The sequence below is a fragment of the Rattus norvegicus genome, chromosome 2, assembly GCF_036323735.1.
Source record: "Rattus norvegicus strain BN/NHsdMcwi chromosome 2, GRCr8, whole genome shotgun sequence".
NCBI lineage: Eukaryota > Metazoa > Chordata > Mammalia > Rodentia > Muridae > Rattus > Rattus norvegicus.
The window spans coordinates 162,700,415-162,726,347 of NC_086020.1; the positions used below are offsets into that span (position 1 = coordinate 162,700,415).

Consider the following 25,933-nt stretch of genomic DNA (forward strand, 5'->3'; position numbering starts at 1 on the left):
GATAGTCTTAGCTAATAACAGGAACCTTCTATCTTTCAAGTTAGACTTGAAGATTTCAAATGATATAAAATATTTTATCATGACTTAAGTTTTTCTTACATCTGTTTGCACCTTATCAAAACAGTAGGAGGATTATCAATATTGAAGGGGGTGAGGTTTGAGCTGAGTGACACTTATGTTTCTTATTTTAGAATAAAAATTGAGGGCTGGAGAGTTGGCTCAGCAGTTAAAAGCCCTTGATGCTTTTCCAGAGGACCTGAGTTCACAGCAACCAGCTTGTCTCACATCCACCCATAGTTCCAGTTCCAGGGGATATGATGATACCCTCTTCTGACTCCTAGGGGCACTAGTCTCACATGTGATACACAGGCCTACATCCAGGAAAACATCTATACACACAGAATAAAAATAAGCTAATCTTTAAAAAACAAACTTTGAAACATCATTTTGCTTTGACTGTATTCCTAATTTTATATAAATAACCCAGTTTGACAAGGAAGGCCAAGATGTTTTTAGACGTGGGTCAGTAACTTTTGTGTCTGGATGCTTCTAGATACAGTCTTGTTTTAGATGTCTTTATTGCTACTGACGTAACTATGTGTGTTTATGTCTAGCACTTTTCATTTAGGAGTAAGATGGTTCTATTTATATTATGTATTCATCTTACATCCTTAGGGAGCGTGCTATGAGAAGGTGATATTGATAATTCTTTTATTAGCCTTTCCACTTTCCAATTTAATGTGAATTTTCATGTATTTCACCTACAAAGGTCTATTGAAAGATCTGGTGTCCCCGGGGGATTTTGACGCTGTCACCCATCTGGCCCTTATCAATGCTGTATATTTCAAAGGGAACTGGAAGTCTCAGTTTAGACCTGAAAATACCAGAACTTTCTCCTTCACAAAAGATGATGAAAGTGAAGTACAGATTCCAATGATGTATCAACAAGGAGAATTTTATTACGGTAAGACATTTGGTCTTTTTAAATTCTTGTTGAATATCAACAAATCCTTTAGAAATGTGAAATATTTCTTGCTCCAGTTCCTTATGGATATAATTTGGGCTATAGTTCAGTTTGCTTGGCTGCATTTCCAAAGGCTTGCCATTAGATCATGACGAATATTATAGGTATTGACAGTTTTCCAACAGACTTCTTTAATTTATAAATTTCATTACACCTTCCAAGTGGCTTTACTCATCTAAAATTATCTGATACTGGGTTGGCAAAATGTGTCCATGGGTAAAGCATTTGAAATGCAAGCATGGGGACCTGCATTTGGATCCTCAGAACCCAAACCAAGCTACACCTTATATTGCGCATCCACAATCTTCTGTGTACTTTGACAAGGGAAAAAGACACAGGAGGCTCCCTGGAAACACATGGTACAGGTAGTCTGCCATACAGACTAGTAAAACAATTCGAGACCTTGTATCAAATAAGGAAGGTAAGTATGTCCACATACTCCAAGGCATGTCTGTACACACACACACACACACACACACACACACACACACACACACACACACACACACTTATACATTGGCTTTGGGATGAGCTTTCACTGTCTGGTCCCCCTATTACAAATTTTTCTTTCAAACAATGTGCCTATTTGTGAACTTCTGAAACATGACACACATGAGAGGGGACAGTTGAAGTAAGTTGGTTTTCTTCTTCTACCAAATGTGTCCAGAGGACAATAATTAGATCATTTGACTTGGCACCAAGGCCATCTGCCTTTGCCCACTTTATTATATTCCCAGGCCTTTGGAAACTTTTTCGTTAAAATTTAAATATTAGAGTCCAGAAGAGAGTTCAACAGTTAAAATCACGTCCTGCTATTGTAGAGGTTCACCCTCATTTGACAACTCAAAACTGCCCGAGGCCAGTTCCACGGATCAGTTGCCTCCTGCTGATTTTCATAAGCACCTGTACACATGCAGGTCACTTACACACAACCAGGGCCATATGCATAAACATAAAAACTTTAAAACGAAACTTAAAACACTTTAAATCTCTCAGATTTGTGGGGTTTCTTTGTTTGTTTGCATTTGTTTGTTTTGCTTTTTTTGTTGTTGTTGTTGTTGTTGTTGTTGTTGTTGTTGTTTGAACTGTACTTCATGACACAAGTCATTGTCCTTGACATTATTTTTGTTGAACTTCTGTGGACTCTTCAGAAGTTCAAGGTATTATTTCCTCTTGAATTATAGTAATGAGTTAAGTCATTAGCAGAAATGTGCATGTTACTGAATTGTGTTAGAACTAACAGTTCTAACTAATAGTCAAAATAGGAAAGAAAATATCTATTTATATGAAAACCAAGATTGTGCTTATCTAAGAGACTTTTTTTTTAATGGGGTAAGCTGGAAGCCAGCTTTTTTTTTTTTTTTTTTCTTTTTTTCGGAGCTGGGGACCGAACCCAGGGCCTTGCGCTTGCTAGGCAAGCGCTCTACCACTGAGCTAAATCCCCGACCCGAGACTTTTTTTTTAATTGGATATTTTTGATTTACATTTCTAAACCCTTTCCTGGTTTCCCATCCATAAAACCCCTACCCATTCCTCCGTCCCCTTCTTCTATGAGGGTGTTCCCCCTCCCCAACCAACCACCTCTTCCCACCTCCTGCCCTGACATTCTCCTACACTGGGGTGGTTCAGCCTTAACAGGACCAAGGGTTTCTCCTCCCATTGGTGCCCAACGAGGCCATCCTCTGCTACATATGCAACTGGAGCCATGCGTCTGTCCATGTGTACTCTTTGGATGGTGGTTTAGTCCCTAGGAGCTCTGCTTGGTTGGTATCATTCTCATGGGGCTTTAAGCCCCTTCAGCTCTTTCAATCCTTTCTCTAACTTCTCTAATGGTGACCCCGTTCTCAGTTCAGTGGTTTGCTGCTAGCAGTCAACTCTATTTGTCATGCTCTGGCAGAACCTCTCAGGAGACAGCTGTATTAGGTTCCTGTCAACATGAACTTCTTGGCATCAGCAATATTGTCTGGGTTTGGTGGCTGTATGTATATGTGCTGGATCCCCAGGTGGGGAAGGCTCTGAATGCATTCATTACATAAATAATTGTTCTTAGTTTGGATATTAGAGAAAATTTAAAGTAACGACTAAAGGCTGTGTTCTAAAGAATCTGTGTGTGTGTTTGTGTATATATGCACACATGCATGAGAAATTCTGCTAAATTTATGCAACACACAGTAAGTTACTGCACTTACCTAACTGCTGATTGTGAGAGTTATTTTATTGCAAATATACTTGGTATGCAGTGCGTAATGCTTAGATTTTGTTTTAGTTGGCAATGTCAGCCTTGAATCTTGCAATTGTGGTGACAGTGAGCTGCTTTATTGCATACTGTCTTCTTAAAAACCAAGAGAATGCAGGTAAATGTTCATGTTGAGTACCCTTAACATGAAGCCAGGGATTTATTTTAGAACCAGCATTTTCACTGTGCTAAATTGAACTATCTTATTTAAAAATAAAAACCAGCCTAGAGAATAGAAAAACATGAGATAATTCTGGGAATTCAAATTAAATACATTTTTTTGGAGGTGAGGATTAATTTACTTTCAAGGCCTATTTTCAAATAAATCTCTTTGCTTTGGATGTCCAAATGTTTTACTTTTTAATATATTATGTTCTTTTCTTTTAAAAAATAATTAATTACATGTAATATTGCTTTTCTTGCATGCATGTATATAGAACACTTGTACTGGTCATGGAGATAGCCAGGAAAAAGCCATGTATATCCTGGACATGAAGTTACATATGGATGTGAGTTACTGTATGAGTGCTGGGAACTGAACCTAGGTCCTCTGTAAGAGTCTTAACTACTGAGTATTTCTCCAGAACCCAACGTTCTTTCTAATGAAGACTTTAACAACTGCAATCATTTTCAGAATATTTTATATTCTTTTATTTCGTTTTTATAGGGGAATTTAGTGATGGATCCAATGAGGCTGGTGGCATCTACCAAGTCCTTGAGATACCTTATGAGGGAGACGAGATCAGCATGATGCTGGTACTGTCCAGACAGGAAGTCCCACTGGCCACACTGGAGCCTCTGCTCAAACCACAGCTGATCGAAGAATGGGCAAACTCCGTGAAGAAACAAAAGGTGGAAGTCTACTTGCCCAGGTAAGAGGTCCTGTGTGGCCCTTGGCATAGCACACTGCTGTGGTCCAGAAAATCGCTTGCAAATGCTTTTGAATTTTAAGTGTTCTCTTTTCTCCTCCTCCCAATTCTCTCACTTTTCTTCCTTTCTTTCCCTTTTTCATTTCCTTTTTCATTTCCCCTTCCCCCTTCCCCCTTTCCTCCACAATCTCTTCTTCCCCATCTCCTCCATCTTCTCTTTCTTCCTTTGCTTTCTCCTCCTCTTTAATATTCATTAATACAGACATGACTCTACCCAGATTTGTCCATCTCTTTGATTTGTTCAGCACTAAATGCTGTATATTGATGAAGTTGATTATAGCTAGGAAGAAAACCTCTGCATTATTGGAAGCACTTGCAAACAAGACATGCTACTAGGTACTGACGTATACTCATGTGTACACAAGAACAAATGTACTCAAAATCCTCCGTGTGGCAAAAGAGTAAGATATATGCATGGCTTTACTACTGTGACACACACACACACACACACACACACACAATATATATCATATATATGTAATATGTATAGCTATACCTTGCTTAATCTTCTTATAAAAACCACAGCAATCATAACTGAAATAGTTCAGGCATCCAAGATATTTACCATGCAGTACTTTCTATGATGTTTCCTTTGCATAGAAAGGTTCTAGTCCATTCTCAAGAAATAGTCAGTTAATGTCTAAAAATGATAGCAATTTGTTAAAATATAAAAATTTATTTTATATACTTCTTTTATGAAGTAGGATATTTTAAACTAAGGTTTAATCATAAATATTAATAATTGAATATAAAATATTATCTAAGGCATAAAGTTATAAACAATGAAACTCATGTTTAAACTTATCCAGTGATTTTTTTATCATGAATTTAAATGTTTTTCAAATTGGAAATTTATAAATAATACAACAAATTCAATACAGTGTTAATGATTCTATTATTAAATTCCACAAGCTCAATGTAGTGTTTCCATAAGCTCTATGAAGATATAAAGTCACTTAGGGGTATTTTAGCAGAATTCTAAATGAATGCTTAAGAAATATTACATATTCTGACTCATCCGCATTTACTAGAAAATGGGTCCTCTAGGTTATAGCCACTGAGAAATAGAATATGGCAGCAGGAGAAAATTAAAATTTCATCTTCTAAGAGTTATTCTTCAATTATAAAACAGTTTAGCTCACTTGCTCTTCCTAATGCCTGTTACTAAATTAGGCTCAGCTAATTACCACGCGTCCATTCCTTCAGGAGTTTTATAAACTTCCCCTCTCTATGGATGATGCTCAGATTAGAAGCATAACTAGCTCCATAAGATAAATTTGGTTTTTCTTTTGTAACAGAGTGACTTGTTGAAACAAGTCTATGTTCCAAGAATCCATGACAAAGTTCCTCCACCTTTTGTAGAATTAGCAGCCACTGAGCATTTGATGAAGTGGTGGTGGCTTCTGAGCCCCTATGTGAGCAAAGGTAAAAATGCTTCTAACAGCTAGATTCTAGGCTTGCTCAAGGATCAGCTCTAAATGGTTTCTGTTTTCATGTGCAGATATTATTCTATAAGTGTAGGCCTCACTTTCATAACTATGTTTTTGTCCTACCCGACAGGTACTTTTAGTTTCATTCGTACTAGAGTTTATATGGACAGTATGATACACCAACCATCCTTAAGGCTGGAGAGAGGAAGGTTGAGGCAGTGGCTTACTTGACAGAGTGCTTGCTTAGCATTCCTGAAGCTCTGGGATCTACTCCTAGCACTGCATAAGCTGGGCACGGTGGCACACACTTTTCAACCCAGAATTTCATAGGTGGAGATGGGATTAGAAGTTCAAGGTCGTCTTCCAATACATATTAAGTTTGAAGCCAGAGATCTATAGGGAATTTGGAAAACTGGAGACAGAAGAACTCAGCTTCTAGCCTCATTTCTCCACCTTTAATTTAGAGCAAGTGGCTTAGGTTGTTTTTATACTTCAATTTTTTTATGTAACCTAAGGTTGTATGACATCATGATAAAAAACAGGACAGAAATATAAAATGTTTGAGGGGGTGATTTCTAATAGTGTGTACTAAGAGAAGAGAGGTAATGTTGGAACTCTACCTATTTTCAGTTGCTTGTAAGGGAAAAAAAAGACAGGAACAGACAACTGAGGACTTTTGACAGTTTTTTATTAACATTGAACAAAAACCATAGAAAAAGCTACATATTAGCTGCTTTTGCATTGAGATGGGCTTTTGTCTTCAGGATATTTCAAACATTTAAATAAATTAAATCTGAACACTTCTTTTTTTTACAACAAATGTTCATATTAGGGTATAAACAACCAACAGAAGTCTAATTTAAAGTAAAATTATAGTAAATTTCAGTATTTGGATTAGTGTGTTTGATATATAGAGACTTGCCTCTTGGTTTTTTTTTTGGAAACATTAACCTGCCAAGCTTACTGTTTCCCAGCAATTCCTCTTCATATCTGGGCATTATTTCAATAGTTATTTCCTTCTAGATCTTACAGTGTCAGAAGTTATGCTAAAATCATAGGTGGTTTTACTTGTCTTGTTACATAGACTGGTGCCTAAAAATTTATATCCAGCATTATATACACAGCAGAAGGCAGCATCAGAAAAAGAAAAACATTTCTTACTCACATATTCTTGTGTTTTGTCTTTAAAGTATTAAACATGTTTTCATTTATTAAATTATAAAGTGCAAATATGTTGAATCCATATCTCTTACTACAATGACTGGTGATATGATTCATTGGTTTAGGGAAAGATTTGTATATTAACCAAAGAAATAATTTATATAAAGATAAGAGTCAATTCACGGCTACAATAATTAATGTTTTATTTCTTTTTACAAAGTTGTGCTTAGTTATTGAAATCCTTTGAAAATAAAAATTTATTGGTAAAAACTTACACTATTGAACACATAATATTTACCTAATTTCTATTGATAAGTATTCTTTGAGATGATATCATGAAAACATGCTTATTTGTGTGACAGAGTTAAGTATAATCACAATGATGTTGTTTTTTAACAGTAAAAGGTTGCATGGATTTGAAAGGCTTATTTTATTAAGATGGACACTTGTTTTACCCTGTCCATGGTGGTAGGGGATGGAGAAGCATTACCAATAGACCGGATTGGAGGATGGAGACTAAGTAAATTTGCAGCTTATCCCTTACTGGCTTGAAAAATCATGAATACTACTTAATACATCACAATATTTTGAAAATTACAAATTCAAAGTGTTGTAAAAATATAAAAAGTAAAAAAAAAGTATCTTCTTTTACCCCGCTAGTCCGGCACCTCAGTGGCGCAAGATTTCTGCTAGATTTCTTGGTGGAACCACATCCCAACTCCTTGGCGGCCCAGTGTCTCCTGCCACCACACACTTTCCTACACTCAAACTACCACATAAAAGAACACACAACACAATAACCTTTAACCCAATTGATAAGATATAATTGCCCACTTAAACATAAAAAGCCCGGTACCATCCATCCCTTAGGAACATTAATAACAACACAGAGCAGAATCTTTTTTTTTTTATTAACTTGAGTATTTCTTATATACATTTCGAGTGTTATTCCCTTTCCCGGTATCCGGGCAAACATCCCCCTCCCCCCTCCCCTTCCTTATGGGTGTTCCCCTCCCAACCCTCCCCCCATTGCCGCCCTCCCCCCACCAGTCTAGTTCACTGGGGGTTCAGTCTTAGCAGGACCCAGGGCTTCCCCTTCCACTGGTGCTCTTACTAAGATATTCATTGCTACCTATGGGGTCAGAGTCCAGGGTCAGTCCATGTATAGTCTTTAGGTAGTGGCTTAGTCCCTGGAAGCTCTGGTTGCTTGGCATTGTTGTACATATGGAGTCTCGAGCCCCTTCAAGCTCTTCCAGTTCTTTCTCTGATTCCTTCAACGGGGGTCCTATTCTCAGTTCAGTGGTTTGCTGCTGGCATTCGCCTCTGTGTTTGCTGTATTCTGGCTGTGTCTCTCAGGAGCGATCTACATCCGGCTCCTGTCGGTCTGCACTTCTTTGCTTCATCCATCTTGTCTAATTGGGTGGCTGTATATGTATGGGCCACAAGTGGGGCAGGCTCTGAATGGGTGTTCCTTCAGTCTCTGTTTTAATCTTTGCCCACAGAGCAGAATCTTAACATCACCTGCCATGGCTTCTCACCCTCTCCCCTCTCCTGTCTCTTCCTTTCTCCTCTAGTCTCCTCCTCTTCCTTCAAACTTCTCTCCCGCCCATCCTTCCTTCTCCTCCAATGACAGGCCTCCTTCTATCCTGTTCCTGCCCCTCACCTGTACTTTACAAATTCAATGGGGAGGTGGTTCTGGTGAAGTCACCTGATTCCTGAGTAGTGAGTAGGCAGCTGTCCTTGGGGCAGTGGAATTAGCATCAAAATACAGATAACTCCAGGGCAAACCACAATATCAAAGATTTTTTGTATTTAGAGAGGGGGGGAGGTATCAGGCTTGGCAAGTGCCTATACCCACTGAGCCACCTCACCAGTCCCCGTTTATGAGTTTTACATAGGACTTAATGATACCTAACCTCAACATTCCTTTGAAATCTCACGTATTTTAGTTGTGTGTTCATAGCAAATATTTTTCTACTGATGAATTTATTTTTTTAAATACGTCTTTATTTTATTTTTATGTATGCAAATACACTGTTGCTGCCTTCAGACACACCAGAAGAGGGCATCAGATCCCATTACAGATGGTTGTGAGCCACCATGTAGTTGCTGGGATTTGAACTCAGGGCCTCTGGAAGAGCAGTCAGTGCTCTTAACCTTTGAGCCATCTCTCCAGTCCTCTATTGATGAATTTAAATTCTATCATGTTTTCGTACTTTCTTTGATCACTCCTCCTTTTATTTTGAAACAATACATTTATAATATATTCTGATGGTGCTTTCCCCTCCCCCAATTCTTCCCAGAATCTCCTCATCCCTCCACCCACACCACTCCACTTCCGTTTTCTCTAAAAATCAAACAAAGCCAAGAACCTCCCATTTCTTTCTCTCTCACCTCCCCCCAGAAACCAGAGAAATTAAAATATATAAACCAGAGACTAATAAGATAGAAAACCTTTAAGCAAAAGAAGATGAGACAAAAATTCTATAAAGAATACCATCGAGTTCAAGTTTCCTTAGTGTTGACCATGACCTGCATCCAGATGGCGTTTCACAGCTGAGAGGGAGAATAGACCCAGGTTCCCACCCCTAACCAACAAGCTATCCCTGTAATTGGTACCCACTTGCAAAAGAAGAACTAGTCTTTTCCAGTTGTGACTCCCTGTTTTATAAACCTAATCACAGACTTCTTTCAGTCAAAAGCCAATTTTAGCATAATTTATGCACTATAAAATACATTTTATCATCAACATGTTAAACATTTATCCCTGTTCCAGGTAAGACGCTGCTGTATCTAAATATTTTCTTACCATATCTTCTCCAAGGTTCACCGTGGAACAGGAAATTGATTTAAAAGACATCTTGAAAGCCCTTGGGGTCACTGAAATTTTCATCAAAGATGCAAATTTGACTGCCATGTCAGGTAAGTAATAAATATTAATTAAAATGTTATTCATAAAAGCTCTTCAAAATAATGATGGTCTGTCAATCATGTCTCATGAATTTTTTATATATTATCAAATAAATGATGCAAAAGGCATATTTACTTATACAAGCTGTAGATATAGCTATATTCATATATCTGGCACGGGCCATTTTAGTAGATTGCTTTCCAGAGCACTTTGTTTATACATCTTCATATTCTCCATCTTGTCTGATACAAAATCTTATAAACTAGATAATCAATGAATGTGCTAATCAAATAAATATATCTTACTAGAATAAGTTATATAGGAAAGATGAATTAATACCTATTGTTGTGAGAAACAGACCAAAGATTCTTTTAAACAGAAGAAAAAAAATACTCAATGAGATGTAAAACTTTTCCTAAGTCTTCAGTAAAAAATGATGTTTCTAAAAAGTAAGGGAGGATGGGATAGAGGGCTTCCGGGGGAAACCAGGAGAGGGGATAACATTTGAAATGTAAATAAATAAAATATCCAGTAAAAATAGTAATTCTTAAGTATACTAGAAAAAAATATCTTTTTAAACTATTGGAGAATGAAGCTAAAATGTTGCTGACATTAAAGCATTTATGATCATTCAATAACTTTGGATATAGTTTTAACTGATTAACATAAAGTTTCCATTGATAAAGAAAACAATAAGCTTAAGTCTAAATAAATAAGTTTATATAATTACAATTTTCTAATTTTTGTTACAATAAAATATAAAATCCAGTTTTTTGATAAGGGAAGGCAAATATATATTAAGATGAAAGAAAATAACCTTGTAAGGCCTCTTTACAGTCAATGTAGTTAAACCGAGTACTTCAACTAGTGGGAGGTTGTGGGATCCTCCTCATCCATTCCTGTGCTAAAAAAATAAGTTTACTCTCCTAAATAAGCCATCTGCATGCGATCACAGCACTATGCCTCTGCTGAATTCTGGAAATATATCCTCTGTTTCAGAAATTGCTTACATAGTTAAATGTGTGAATGCCTATTCTCATGTACTGTTTGGAGTGGGGAAAGACAGAGAGCAGCAGAGGGGGTGGGGAATCATAGAATCATAGGGTTAAAAAAATCCTAACACTTACCATCCAAGAATTACAGTAGCAAGGGCTTTCTTTAAGCCTTTTCTTAGAGCCTCTAAGAGTGAGCTCATATATTTCTGATGTATTTGGCAATGTAACTTCTACTTCTCTTCAGGGAGCTTGACACCCTGAGCACCAACAGATATTCTCTAAGAGCATACTGTATAGTTGACTATCTATACAGTGTAGATATATGTCTACACAAGATAGATCTATTTTCCGTTAGTGAATGTCATCAGGGTTCATGTCCCCATTCCCAGAGCTGTAACCATCTCTATGGCATAGTTAGGAGGGCCAGAGTAGTGAGTGGAGATTTGAACAATCAGATGGTATCTTTGTACCTGAGTCAGAAATATATTCATAGCTGAAGCAAAGCATAAAATCTTAATGCTGTCTTCCTTATAAATTTAGAACATTTATCTTACCCTACTGGCTGAGTTCCCACTGGATAATTACATTCTGCTTTCTTTACAGTGATTCCTCACTGTCTCCCAAGCATCCAGGCAGATATATTATCCAAATATAACACCTGCTACCATTGAGAGGTTAGGTCTACTTAGGCAAGTCAATCGCTGTGGTCAGTGTGACTTATAATTTTAGACATATTTAGGTTTCTAAGGTAATATCTTATTGTTTTTACTATGACAGAGATATAAACCATAAATGTTTGTTATGATGGCTTGTGGATTTAGAATAAAACTAAAATCTTCCAGAGAGTTTTTAGTCATCTGTAAGCAAAGTGTCTAATCATTTGATCAGACTTACTAGAAAGAGTTAGAGCACAGTGTTTGCTGAGACTATAATGGGTTGAAGGAAGAAGCCATCCAGGGGTTAGGGTGCATTTTACACTACAGTTCTTGGGAAGTCAGTTATTAAACCAGACCACACTAGTCATCTTGAATACCACCCTGTTCAGGCTTTGGGTTGTTTAAATGCCTCTAAAGTAAACCTCTCACAATCCCCAGTGAGAATTCTTTGATTGCTGAATGAGCAGTTCAATAAAACAGTAGTGTGCCAGCACCCCAATTACTCTTCCTTTCTCCCTCTCTCTTTTCCATTACCCTTCCTCCCTTTCTCCTCCCTCTTCCTTTCTCTCTCTCTCCTTCATTAATCAACAAACCATTCATTTGTTTCCCTCTGCCTCTTCTAATTTCAGTGGAGTTTCTTAGCCTTGTCTATTTGAGTACCACATGCTCCTTTCTACGTAGTTCAAATCCTTTTTAGGTGACTAATTTTTCATCTCTCCAAATAACAGGAACACTTTGATGGGTAGGGATTCTTTACTACTACTGCTACTACTATTACTACTACCACTACTACTACTACTACTACTACTACTACTACTACTACTACTACTACTACTTATTCTTATATAAGGGTTGAAACCTACATGAAATATATGAGATATTTTTCTATCAATTTAATTACTCACTTTAATTCCAATTGCTGCCCCCCTTTACATTCTCTCACCAATCCCCATCCTCTTCTCTGAGAAGGTGGTGGATTCCTTCTTTTCAGGGCTAGGTGTATCATATCCCACTGAGGCCAGACAAGGCTGTCCAGTTAGGGGAAAAGGGACCACAAGCAGGTAACTGATTTAAGGCAGCTTCCCTCCAGTTATTGGAAGACTTACATGAAGTCAGAACTGCATGTCTGCTACACATGTGCCACAGTCCTAGTTCCATCCTGTGTATGCTCTTTTTCGAAGGTGGTTTAGTCTCTGAGAGCCCTCAAAGGTTCAGATTGTTGACTCTGTTGGCTTTCCTGTGGATGTTCTCTCCATTCTGGGGCCCTCAATCATTCCCCCAACTCTTTCATAAGTTTCTCTGAGGTCTGTCTAATGTTTGACTGTGTGTCTTTGCATCTGTTTCAGTCAGCTGCTAGGTGAAGTCTCTCAGAAAACAGTTATGCTAGACTCCTGTCTGCAAGCACACAGAGTACCATTACCAATGTCAGGGATTGGTGCTTGTCCATGGGATGGCTCTCAAGTTAGGGTGGTTATTGGGTGGACAGTCTCTGCTACATCTTTGTTCCTGTACTTCTTGTAGACGAAATGAATTTGGGGGCAATGTTTTGTGGGTAGGTTGTGTCCTTATCCCTTAACTTGGGGTCCTGCATGGCAACAGGAAATGGGTACTTCAGGTTCTGTATTCACACTGCTAGGAGTCTTAGGTAAAGTCACCTCCATAGACTCATGGTGCCCCCCCCCCCAACTCAAGTCTCTAGCAGGTCTTAGTGAAGCCCCTACCTCCCCAACTCCCACCAACTAGATTCCTATTCACTCTCCTGGCCCTCTGGTCTTCTCTCCTGTCTCTGTCCACACTTGATATTGAACACCCCCAGTCCCCTCCCCATAACCTCATCCACCCAGTTCCCTCCCTCCATCTGCCTCCTATGATTATTTTATTCCTTCTAAGTAAAATTCAAGCATCGTTGCTTGGGCTTCCCTTCTTGTTTAGCTTCTTTGGGTTTATGGATTGCAGCATGGGTATCCTGTCCTTATTGCTAATATCTACCTGTAAGAAGTACATCCTTATGTACATCCTTATTGGTCTGGGCTGCCTCACTTAGGATTATATTCTCAAGGCCCATATATTTGCCTGAAAAATTCATGATATCCTTGGTTTTAATAGCTGGGTAGTATTCTATTGTGTAAATGAGCTACATTTTCTGTATTCATTCTTTGGTTGAGGGACATCTGAGTTGTTTCCAGGTTCTGGCTATTACAAAAAAAGCTGCTGTAAACATATGGAGCATGTGTCCTTGTGGTATGGTGTAGCATCTTTTAGGTATGGCCAGGAATGATATGGCTGGGTGTTCAGATTGAACTATTCCAAATTTTCTAAAAAACAAAAACAGAAAAAACAAAACAAAACAAAACAAAAACAACAACAATAAAAAAAACCCACCAGATTGATTTCCCAGTGGTTGTACAAATTTTCCATCCCACCAGCAATGAAAGAGAGTTCCCTTGGCTGCACGTCTTCCACAGCATGTGCTCTCACTTGAGTTTTGACCATAGGCATTCTGGGTAATGTAAGATGATATACGATGGTGCTATGGTCATTTGATTTGCATTTTCCTGATGGCTAAGGATGCTCAGAAATTCTTTACGTACTTCTCAGCCATTCGAGATTCCTCCGTTCAAAATTCCCTGTTCACCTGTGTCGCCCATTTTAAATTGGAGTATTTGGTTTGTTGATGTTTAAATTCTTAAATTCTTTGTGTATTTTGGTTATTAGCCCTCTTTAAGATATAGGGTTTGTAAAGTTCTTTTCCCAATCTGTAGGGTATTGTTTATCCAATTGACAGCGTCTTTGGCCTTACAGAAGCTTTTCAGTTTCATGAGGTTCCATTTGTCAATTGTTGACCTTAAGGGCTGAGCCACTGATGTTCACATGTGCTAAATGAATTCAAGGCTATCTGACTTTCATTTTTGTTAGATTTAGTGTATCCAGTTTGATGTTGGGGTCATAGGTTCATTTAAACTTGAGTTTTGTGCAGGGTGATAAATATTGGCTCTTATTGCATTCTTCTACATGTAGACATCCACTTACCATTTGTTGAAGAAGCTTTCTTTTGTTCACTGTATGGTTTGGCTTCTTGATCAAAACTCAAGTATCAGTAGGTAGAGACTATATAATTCTTTCTGACCTCTACAAGGACTCAGTAAGAATATTTGCATGTGGTTAGTTAATACTTGCTACTTTCCTAAGATCTATGGGGTTCTTCATGATGTGTAATATGGATGAAATTTCATGCTGTAGCTCTTATTTTCATAAAACAGATGCTGGTGATGCAAACATATAAGAAAAGTACCATATTATAAATTTAAGTAAACCTTACCTGATCCAGAGAAATATGCAGGAAAGGGTTGTAAAACTTTTATTTGTTTATTTTTATTTGTAAGGGTGTATAACTTGAAAGTATATTTGTGTACCACATGGGCGCAGTGCCCACCAAGGCCATAAGAAAGTAGCAGGTCGTCTAGGGCTAGAGTTATAAAGTTGTTACCTGCCATGTTGCTGTTAGGAATCAAATCTGGGTACTTTGGAAAGTAGCTAGTGCTCCTAGCCCCTGAGCCATGTCTCTAGCTCCAAAGCTTGGAAGGCTTGTGGAAGAAAGACATAGCAGCCTAATTTAACATAAGATTGAGAAAAATGTTTGTCAAAACACAAGTTCTCAAAAAGTCAAGTATCTTTTCCACATCAATCACAGAGAAGAGTCAGCAATAGCTCAAGAGCTTCTTGTCCATCACAGTAGGAAACAATCCTAGTTTAAATATGACTAACCACCCAATCCTAAATGTCATCAGTGACCAGAGTGTGGGAAATCATGGATTAGAGAGAGCATAATGGGAAGAAAGAAGGAAATAAATCAAAAGTCAGTTAGGACCCCTTGCAAAAGACTGAATAGAATCAGTATAGATGTCTTTGAATCTGAATAGAAAGAAGTATTTGAATGCTGAGATTATTTCCAAGCGATTTAGAAAGTAACAGCATTTCTTCGCTCTAGAATAGGGATATATGTTTCCTGGTGAGAGAGGGGAATGTTCATTTTGTTGTTATTTTTACATATGTGCATGTGAGATGCTGTGTGTGTGTGTGTGTGTGTGTGTGTGTGTGTGTGTGTGTGTGTGTGTGTCTGTGTGTGTGTTTGTGCATGAGATGTGTGATGTGATGGTACGTGTGTGATGGTGTGTGTGTGATGTGTAATGGAGTGTGTGTGTGATAGAGTGTGTGTGACAGGGTGTGTATGTGATGATAAAGATGATGATGATGATGATGATGATGATGATGATGATGATGATATGTGTGTGTGTGTGTGTTTGTGCATGAGATGTGTGATGTGATGTATGTGTGTGATGGTGTGTGTGTGATGTGTAATGGAGTGTGTGTGGTAGAGTGTGTGTGACGGGGTGTGTATGTGATGATAAAGATGATGATGATGATGATGATACGTGTGTGTGTGTGTGTGTGTGTGTAATGTGTGATGAAGTGTATGTGATGGTTGTGTGTGTGTTTGTGATGGGCGATGGGGTGTGTGTGATGAGGTGTATGCATGTATTGTGTGGTGTGTGATGGGGTGTGTGTATGTGTGTGTGTGTGTGTGTTGCTAAGCATTCACATGTAAATATGTGGATACTAAAGGAACCCTGGGTGTCTTCCTCTTTTCCTCTCCATCTTTATGAATAATCTCCCACTGAATCTAGCCATTGTCATTTGAGCTACACTGGCTGCCCAGCAAGCTTTTGGGATCCATTTGTCTCTTCTTAGAGCTGGGATGATTGTGTATTGTGCCACATGTGTATTGTATTTTTCACATGAGAACTAGAGCTCAGAACCCCATAATTCTACAGTACATACTTTACCCATAGAAACGTCTCGTCCACCTAAATTTTTTTCTCTTACAGATCTTAGTACTATTTGTAATATAACCTTGTACATGTGTTACTTTGTCAACAAAAATTTTATTTCATATTTTAAAAAAACTATTTAAACAACAAGTCGATAGTATAGTCAGCCTGCAAATTTGAAAGCAGTCAAGGAACAGTCCATCATTGTAAACTGCAAGATTCTTAAATTATGGACGGAAAAGAAAACAGACAATGGGTGTCATCTCCTTTTGCATCAGGAGAAGCTAAGTGACTTTGAAATCTTTTGCTAAGCTCCTGGCAGAGCCTCCTTCATTTTTATCCCTTTGAATCCACTCTTGTTTGGATGCTTATTACTGCTGCCTTAGGCTACTTCAATACCCTGCTAAATGGACTCCAATCTCTCTCCAATCTTCCACTGCCAAGACTAATCACCTTAACACTCTCAGATCATTGCAGCACCAGCTCAAAATCTTTGCTTTGTGGTCGTGCTTGCCCGTTCCACAAAAAAATTCTCACACCTCCCTCCCAAGTTCTACTTAGCCAGTATTCTGGTGACTCTGAACTTGCTCTGCACCTCCTATCTCCCCAGGTCCTCGCATTGGGGAAATCTCTTTCATTTGAAATGAACCTCACCCCCAGATAGCCCAAACATCATCAACCCAGTCATTAAGTCCTTGGTATTTTATGATCCTCTTTGCAACACATCACACATCTTATTTCGTATGTTTGTTACTCATGCATCTAATATCTCAGGTATCCCATGTAGAATATAAATGTCCCAAAGATTGGCTGTGACGCGTTTCCTCAGTGCCCATCAATTCAACTTACCCAGTACTCAGTGGATGCAGATGTGGATGAGGTAGGCTGTTCAATATTCATTATGTTGACTTCATCTCAATTTGACATCCATTGCTTCGATGCTAAATTCCATTAACATAAAACACAGTAAAGACTCATACAAGAAACAAGGAGTGCTCACTACTGAGAATCATTTTCTGCTTGGGTTCTGTTTAAAATGCTCAGATAGTGGCAGCAAGGATCCTTGTATAGAGGAGGGCTATTTTTATAATAGAAATGAATGACATTTGGATTAATAGGTAATCTTCTTGGATGGTATAAGGGGCCAGAAAAAGAGACTACTAAATCCTTCAGCATAAAGTACAAGCTTTAATAAAGAAGGCAATAAAATAAAGGACTTAAAAAGACACAGGGAAAGGCATATTCAGGTCAAACACAAGCACTGTAGATTGATGCCGGCCTAGCTCCTGTATCCTTCGTCATGTTCCTCTTTCTCCTTGCATTGTAAGCCAGAGGGCTTGTTCCTCTTTTCATTGCCACAACTCAACCTCTATTCCTACATTTTTATCTGACTATTGAAAACTGAATGTGATCTTCCTGCCCTGATGTATTTGCTCGTTTTAATTATCCCTTTACTAGTATCTTCTAAACTTAAAGCAATGAAGTGCTGTTATTTCCGGATAAAGTCTTGGCTCTCTGACATCATGGTCACAACTCATACCATAAGAGCATTTGTCTGCTGCTCTCCTTTTTCCTCCTAGTCCACGGTCCATGGAGACCGTTAAGTCGCCCCTACTAATTTTCTCACATTGTAATTGCAATACTGTGTCAAATGACCTTGCCTCCTCCTCTTTGACTCGTCTGCTTATTCTTCCAGAACCATCCCAGCTGTCACCCTTGCCTGGCCTCCCTCTCTCTTCCCAGGCAGTTTCCTTCTCTTCACATGGAACCTGGTAGGGCTTCACACCTAAATCTGTCGCTGTGTCTCACCTTTTACTTGGACTGTCTTCTTATGCACTTGCCCCAGAGCGACAAGCTGTTCCAAAGCTTGTGACTGTGAGAAAGGTCACTCTTTCTTCAGAGATCAGCACAGTGCAGCCGTGGCATGAAAGTGAAGAAGTGTAGGACACCTCCTGATGGATGCTGCCTGGATTTCTATAGGCTGCTTCTCCCTGCTCCCCATTCTGTCTGCTTCCCATACTCAAGCCCAACCATGCTCAGTTTGAATCTGTCTCTGTACTGGTTTCACCTGCACCATCGGTCTTCACTAGGCTGGTTCTTTTACATTCTCTTGGCCTCAGGTCCTATGTACTCTCCCATTTTTCCCTACCTAACACTCTTCCAAGAAGATGTTCCTACTGCCCCTGTCACCTACCAACATACTGTCGAATACTGTTTGCCCAGGTATATGAACCGCATCTGGAAGTCATGGTCATTTGTGGATTTACTTTACTGGTGTTCATTTACTTATGCCCACCTCCTTTATAAGGAAGAGGCTGCTAAGTGTCTATAGTATGCTAGTATATATGATAGCTACTCAGCATATGAATGAACAAACAGTGAATACGTTCTGTTTCTACAACAAAATCTGAATGAAAACAAACATTGTTTTAATCTAGAAGAAGTCAGACTCCGGGAAATGTTTCTAAAGTTTTATGGGTGGTGCTGAAACTAAAAATAGTACTGCCCAGAGGCACTATTTTCTAGAGTTCTGCTATGATACTCCATTTGTTATTTTAAGCCTGCCCTTGGTGATGCAGAAGTCTATTTAAAATGGCTGTATTCAGACACATATACCACAAAGGAAGTAGAGGCCAGCCCTTGCCAGATGGCCATCCTGCCAGCAGAATATGGTCCTCAGATGCTTAGTCTCAGTGCCCTGTACAACAACACAAATGAAGGACTTGCTCAATAAATATTAGCTCATCGAACTGGATGGATAACTTAGTACTTTTGCCCTGCTTTCTTCACAAGGGTTTTGTTTTCTGCCCAGCTCCTCTCTGGATAGCCTATAGTTTTCTGGCCTTTTCCCACTTATCCATTGCAAAATGTCTGGGTCCTGGCAACCCGGAGGAAAGTAGCACCAATCACTGACCAGCAGTTCCTACAGTGGCCAGAAGGAAAGGCTGTTTAGAGCCCCTGTGCTGACATTAAGAGCAAAAACAAGTTTTAAAAGAAAGAAAAGAAAAGAAACCAATATTTGTAGACTTGGGAGATACAGTCCTAGACACATAAATATGGGAACCTAAGTTCAATCCCTAGAATGTACATTAAAACATCAGGCTGGCAGTGCTAAGGCGGTGATGGTAGAGGCAGATCCCTAGGGCTCTCTGGACAGCCAGACTAGACTAATTAGTGAGCTCCCAGCCACAGAGAGACCTTATCTCATAAAACAATGTATATAGCTCTCAGGGATCAACACCCAAGGTTCAGCCCTGATACTATGTGCATACATGTACATCCATACAAACACTTCTACCCACATGAATACACATATACATATACTCATACATACATTTCCACAAAATGGTATCCATTCGCTTTGCCTTGCTTTCTGAGAAAGAAATCACAGTAAAAATTGTTTCAATGATCCTTGTATTCTAAATCAGTGCACTAAATATCTGAGTGCATGATCGGTGTGGTACAGTGTGTTAGATGTAGATGAGATGACTAGAACAGGAGAGATGCAGTTCCTTGAGAACCAAATGGCCTGGCAGGACAGAGGGCTTCTTACTGACATACAGTGTCACAGGGTGAAGTCCAAGACATTAACCCCACTTAGTCTGCCCTCCCACAGTTCTTCATCCCTTTCCTCCTCCTCTTCCTCTTCCTCTTCCTCTTCCTCTTCCTCCTCCTCTTCCTCTTCCTCCTCCTCTTCCTCTTCCTCTTCCTCTTCCTCCTCCTCTTCCTCTTCCTCTTCCTCTTCCTCTTCCTCTTCCTCCTCCTCTTCCTCTTCCTCTTCCTCTTCCTCTTCCTCTTCCTCCTCCTCTTCCTCTTCCTCTTCCTCTTCCTCTTCCTCCTCCTCCTCCTCTTCCTCTTCCTCTTCCTCTTCCTCTTCCTCCTCCTCTTCCTCTTCCTCTTCCTCTTCCTCTTCCTCCTCCTCTTCCTCTTCCTCTTCCTCTTCCTCTTCCTCCTCCTCTTCCTCTTCCTCTTCCTCCTCCTCTTCCTCTTCCTCTTCCTCTTCCTCCTATCTCTAAGAAGTTGTACTTCCACCCTACACCCACCCCCTGCCAGACCTCCCCACACTCTGGGGCCTCGATTCTCTGAAGAATTACTTGCCTCTTCTCTCACTGAGGCCAGACCAGGCAGTCCTCTATTCTATATGTGTCCAGGGCTTCGTACTAGCTAGTGTATGCTGCCTGGTTGGTGCTCAGTGTGTGAGAGATCTTGAGGGTCCAGGTTAGTTGAGACTGCTGATCTTCCTATGGGGTTGTCCTCCTCCTCAGCTTCTTCTAGCCTTTCCCTAATTGAACCACAGGGGTCCCTGGCTTCTGTCCATTGGTTGTGTGTAAGAATATCATCCTGAGTGAGGTAACCCAATCACAAAAGAACACACAAGGTATACACTCACTGATAAGTGCATATTAGCGCAAAAGTTCAGAATACCCAAGATAAAATTCACAGATTATTTGAAGCTCAAGAAGAAGGAAGACCAAAATGTGGATGCTTCAGTCCTTCTTAGAAGCAGGAACAAAATACTCACAGGAGGAAATATGGAAACAAGGTGTGGAGCAGTGACAGCAGGAAAGGCCATCCAGAGACTGCCACACCTGGGGATCTATCCCACATGCCCTCACTAATTCCAGTCACTATTGGGCATACCAACAGGTGCATATTGGCTGGGGCTTGATACAGCTGTCTCCTGAGAGCTTCTGCCAGAGCTTGACTAATACAGAGATGGATGCTCACAGGCAACCACTGGACTGAGTACAGGGTCCTCAATAAACGAGTTAGAGAAAGGACTGAAGTAGCTGAAGGGGTTTGCAACCCCGTGGGGAAAACAGCAATATCAACCGCCAGGCTCTCCAGAGCTCTCAGGGACTAAACCTCCAACCAAAGAGTACACATGGAGTGACCCATGGCTCTAGCTGCATATGTAGCAGAGGATGGCCTTGTTGGGCATCAGTGGGAGGAGAGGACCTTGGTCCTGTGAAGACTTGATGCCCCAGTGTAGGGGAATGCCAAGGTGGGGAGGCAGGAGGAAGTAGGTGGGTGGGTGGGGAAGAACCCTATAGAAGCAGGGGGAGGGGAGATGGGATAAGGGGTTTCCAGAGGGAAAACCAGGAAAGGGGATAACATTGAAAATGTAAATAAAGAAAATATCCAATTGAAAACAAATCTGCTTCTGTCTCAGTTAGTTGTTTGTTGGACTTCTTGGAGGGCAGCCATGCTGTAAGCACACCATAGCATCAGGAATAATATCAGGCTTTGGAGCCTCCCCTTGAGGTATATCCCAAGTGGACCTCCTTTCCCTCAGTCTCTTCTCCATTTTTGTCACTGCAGTTCTTTTAGACAGGAAAAATTCTGGGTTAGGGATTTTTACTGTGAGATGGCAACCCCATTCCTCCACTTGATGCCCTGTCTTTCCACTGAAGATGGATTCTAAAAGTTCCCTCTCCCCACTGCTGGGCATTTCATCTGAGGACCCTCCCTTGGAGTCCTGAGATTCTCTCACCTCCCAGGTCTCTGGTACTTTCTAGAGAGTCCCCCATCTCCTACCCCCGAGGTTGCATATTTCCATATTTTTTAAACTTGATCCAATTTGTAGGTCTTTTTAAGCATGTGACTTTTCTGCTCCTCCTCCCCCCTTACTGCTTTTCTGTTGGAACTTTTAGTTTGTATTAATATGATGCATTTTATAATAAAAGTAAACATCCTAGGCATAATTGTGAGCAGAACTGTGGCCATGCTGTCCATGCGTTTTCACAAACAGCACACCCACAGTCTCACATTATGAAAGAACTAAGACCTTTCATTAAACAATTGCTGGATCTTATACAGCATAATGTGCTGGGTTAGTACTAGAAAATTACACATCAGCAGAAACAATCCCTCTATTCAGGAGTTCACTTTTCAGATGCATCTCTATGCCAGAGGCTAGGAGTGCTCGGATGAATGGCATAGCCATTGCCTTAAGGGAGGTGGCAGTCCAGGAGGAGACAGACACTAATGCAGGTACCATATTTTAGAAAGGCTTCATAGAATCAGTTTCTGCATCCTTGGGAAAAGAATGGTCAGGTCTAATTTAAAGATACAGGAAGCAGAGGAAAGGAAGAAAAGTCTCCCCGGGGTAGAATCTGATCCTTGGGAAGACAAAGGCCAAGGAGGATGTGGGAAAGCAAAGCAGAAGTGAAAACAACATTTTTAACTCGGATGATGTGAAGCAGAGTGCAGGACAGAGACTATGGAATGAATATTAATATGAGTGTAGAGAGGCTGCCTGTGGAGGTGCTGGGGCATATGCAATATGAAATAACCCTGAGGGTGGGACAGCAGGCAGGGGGACAGAGGGGAGGAAAGGAGAGTCCTGGTCTAAATCAGTTTGCATTTGCATGAGATGATCCCATGCAGAAATATTTCCTGTGAATGGTGCAAGCCGTGCAAACTGTGCAGCCTTCCCATCCCCTTGCTCTGATATATTGTGACAGCCACTGCAAATTAGGAAATGGCCATTTATATATGTCACTACTGCATTTAATTAAATTTATTTTTAGCTGGCATAAATAATAGAAAAAATGCATTTTTAATCATGCACCATGTATAATTTCAAATACACATATGTACCTTTTAGTATTTTAAAAATTTAAAATTCTAAATCATATTCATTTACTTATTTGGTGAAGGCATTCACATGTCATAGCACACAAGAGAAAGACAGGGGATACACTGTGAGGTTTCTCCTTCCATCATGTGAGTCCTGGGGATTGAACTTGGGTCATTAAACTTAGGGGGCAGGTACCTTTACCCTCTGTGCAGTTTTGCCAGCACTAAAATCTTTTAAAAATTTGTCATTTATTATTATATACGTGCATGCATGTGCTGGTGCATGGTGTACATGCCATGGTGATGAACAACTTTGTGGAACAGCTTCTCTTCTCCCACCTTTGTGCGAGTCCCAGAGAGCAGACGCAAGTCATTAGGCTCATCTGGGCTCTTCGGGTGGCTCTTGACTATTGATGACATCAAGCTAAACACATCTGTCTCCTTAAACAGTTATTCATTTTTTTTTTTTGGTTTAAAAAAAAGTCAAAACAACAATGGCTATTACCACAAACATTTGGGAATGCTTTAGTGTAGGCTTTTGACATGTACAGCACGTTATCACCTACAGTTAACAACCATAACTCCTATTTAACTGTAAGTTACTGTCCATCAATCAACCTTTCCCTATTCTTCCAACACTTGCACACAGGCCACATGTAAAGGGGTCATGTTTTCTTTATTCCTAGGTGTCTAGTGCATACATTAGAATAGATTTTAAGAGCTACTGCAGGCAGTTTCCTTTCTGCAAAATGATATGGCTGATAGCATTCTGTGTCTTTGTAAACTCCCCTTTAAAGTATTTCATGGGGCTCAGCTCTTAAGGTAGGCATCTGTTGCCCTGAGGCCCTGGGTTCTATCGCTTGTGCCTTCAGGGCCATAATTGTCTTGATTCAGGACCTTCCATTAACTGACCAAATGAAGAAAAATCAGAATTTGAAAATAGTTATCAGCTAACAGCTAAATTGTTTATCCATTTCATGCCCTTTGGATTCATGTGTTTGTTTTACCAACTAAAATATCTGATTAATCAAATGGTTTATGGTTTCTTTCAGGGCCATAATTGTCTTGATTCATGACCTTCTATTAACTGACCAAATGAAGAAAAATCAGAATTTGAAAATAGTTATCAGCTAACTGCTAAATTGTTTATCCATCTCATGCCCTTTGGATTCACATGTTGTTTTACCAACTAAGATATCCGATTAATCAAATAGTTTATGTTTCTTTTGTTAAATAAAATCAAAAGTGATTTAAGAGAGCTAATTATACTTGATGATTCACATAGATTTTGGTTGCATTTTATTTGTTTTAGTCATCAAATGTATTTTATAGGAAAAAATAATATATGAAACAGGCTATTTAATAATGTCATAACTATTATTAACTATAATCTAAGGAAACGAATCTCTATTCGGTGTATATTCACAGATGCCATTGTTAGATACCTTGATGACTATTCAGAATAATCAGGTGCTATTTACCAGACATACCAAAAAATGTTAGTGAGCATTGTTCTCTGTGTGTGGAAGATAATTATGTGTTTTTGAAAACTTGAAGGAAAATGGAAAACAGATTGGAGTTAATTATAAGTTATTCAGCAGCTAACGGTAAAAAAAAAACTGTGTTTTTTTTTCTGTATGCCTCTGTGTGTGTGTGTGTGTGTGTGTGTGTGTGTGTGTGTGTGTGTGTGTGTGTGTCTGTGTCTGTGTCTGTGTGTCTGTGTCTGTGTCTGTGTGTGTGTACAGGCGTACATGCGTGGTTAGGTACACACTGTACAAGTGTATGTAGAGGCTAGAGGTCAACGTAAGGTTTCTTCCTCAATACTTCTCCACATTTTTTTTGAGACAGGCTCTCATTGGCTGGGCTGGTCTGGCTGACCAGGAAGGCCCAGTGTTCCTTCTACTCTGGGTTCCCACCATGCTTACCTTTACAAGTGGGTGCTTGGGATCTGAGTTCAGGTCAAGTTTTGGTGGCAGGCAATTTACTAACCTAGCCATCTACCCAACACTTTGTATATCTGTACCTTCTACAAATGGTGCTGGGAAACAACAACCCAGTTATTTATCTGTACTTTACCTTAGACCTCCTAGAATTGAAGAAAAGGGGAGAACTGTGTGGAGGAGAACACACTTGAGTAACCCTTTATCCTGCTGTCTGGGCTTCTCCTTTTTCACAAGTTCTTGGCATGCGTTTGATGTTTCTTTTGTTTTCATCTTGGGGAAGAGTTAAGAACTCAAAGCTGCAAGAAATTTTATAGTTTCCTACTTTTTCCACAACAAAGTATTTCAGACTGGGCAATTTGATCTTTCCAAGGAAGAACTTCCAAGTTGGTTTTCAGATGACTAGTGGTCAGCCCTAAACTCACATCTGTACAAGTAACATTATACAGTCTGAGTAGATTGTATTTATGTACTTAGAAATATATATATATATATATATATATATATATATATATAACAAAAGTTTTAAAATATCATGAATTTGTAAGGCCAACAGAGGTATATGGGGGGATTGAATAATGGAAATGAAAGGGGAAATTATGTAATTTTATTTTAATTTTAATAAAATGATTTATCAAAAATTAGAAGTTTATGTTCTCACTAGCTCTGTAGATAAAAGACCAAACTACAAGTTTTGACAGCATTAGAATTTTCTCATTTTGGGGGACGGTGGGAGTCATTTATATGTATGTATGTATGTATGTATATATGTATATATATATTTACATATACACATATTTTTACACATATACATATATATTTTTACACATAAAATATATACATTTTATTTCACATATTATATATACATATGTAATATACAAATTTATATGTGTATATAACTATATATATTATATATATAATATATATCATCTATATTACATCCAGACCACAGTTTCCCTTCCTTCTCTCCTTCTGGTTCTTCTCACCTACTTCACCACTCCCCTACATCCATTCCTCCTTTGTTTTCTTCCAGAAAAGGATTGGGGGATTGAAATTGAAATATTCTGGGTCTCCTTCCTTGGCTTATAGATAACAGCTTATCGACTTATCTTTGCACATACATTAGTTATGTTTCTACAGAGATGCAAGACATGTGGGTACATATATGTGTGTATAAGTGGGCCTTAAATATGTTTTCAGTATGTGTTTATAAATAATTTTATAGATAAATTCATCTTTT

At 39.2% G+C, this 25,933-nt stretch overlaps 1 protein-coding gene across 3 annotated transcripts in view; it reads left to right on the forward strand.

Annotated features, from left to right (window-relative positions):
• Nucleotides 1–25,933, forward strand: part of Serpini1 (serpin family I member 1) — an 86,529-nt gene that overhangs the window by 55,206 nt on the left and 5,390 nt on the right. For all 3 annotated transcript variants that reach the window (XM_063281153.1, XM_008761076.4, NM_053779.2), the window contains 3 exons: nucleotides 770–964; nucleotides 3,928–4,132; nucleotides 9,605–9,702. In XM_063281153.1, the coding sequence (XP_063137223.1) occupies nucleotides 770–964; nucleotides 3,928–4,132; nucleotides 9,605–9,702 (498 nt within the window). The remainder of the gene's footprint in view (nucleotides 1–769; nucleotides 965–3,927; nucleotides 4,133–9,604; nucleotides 9,703–25,933) is intronic.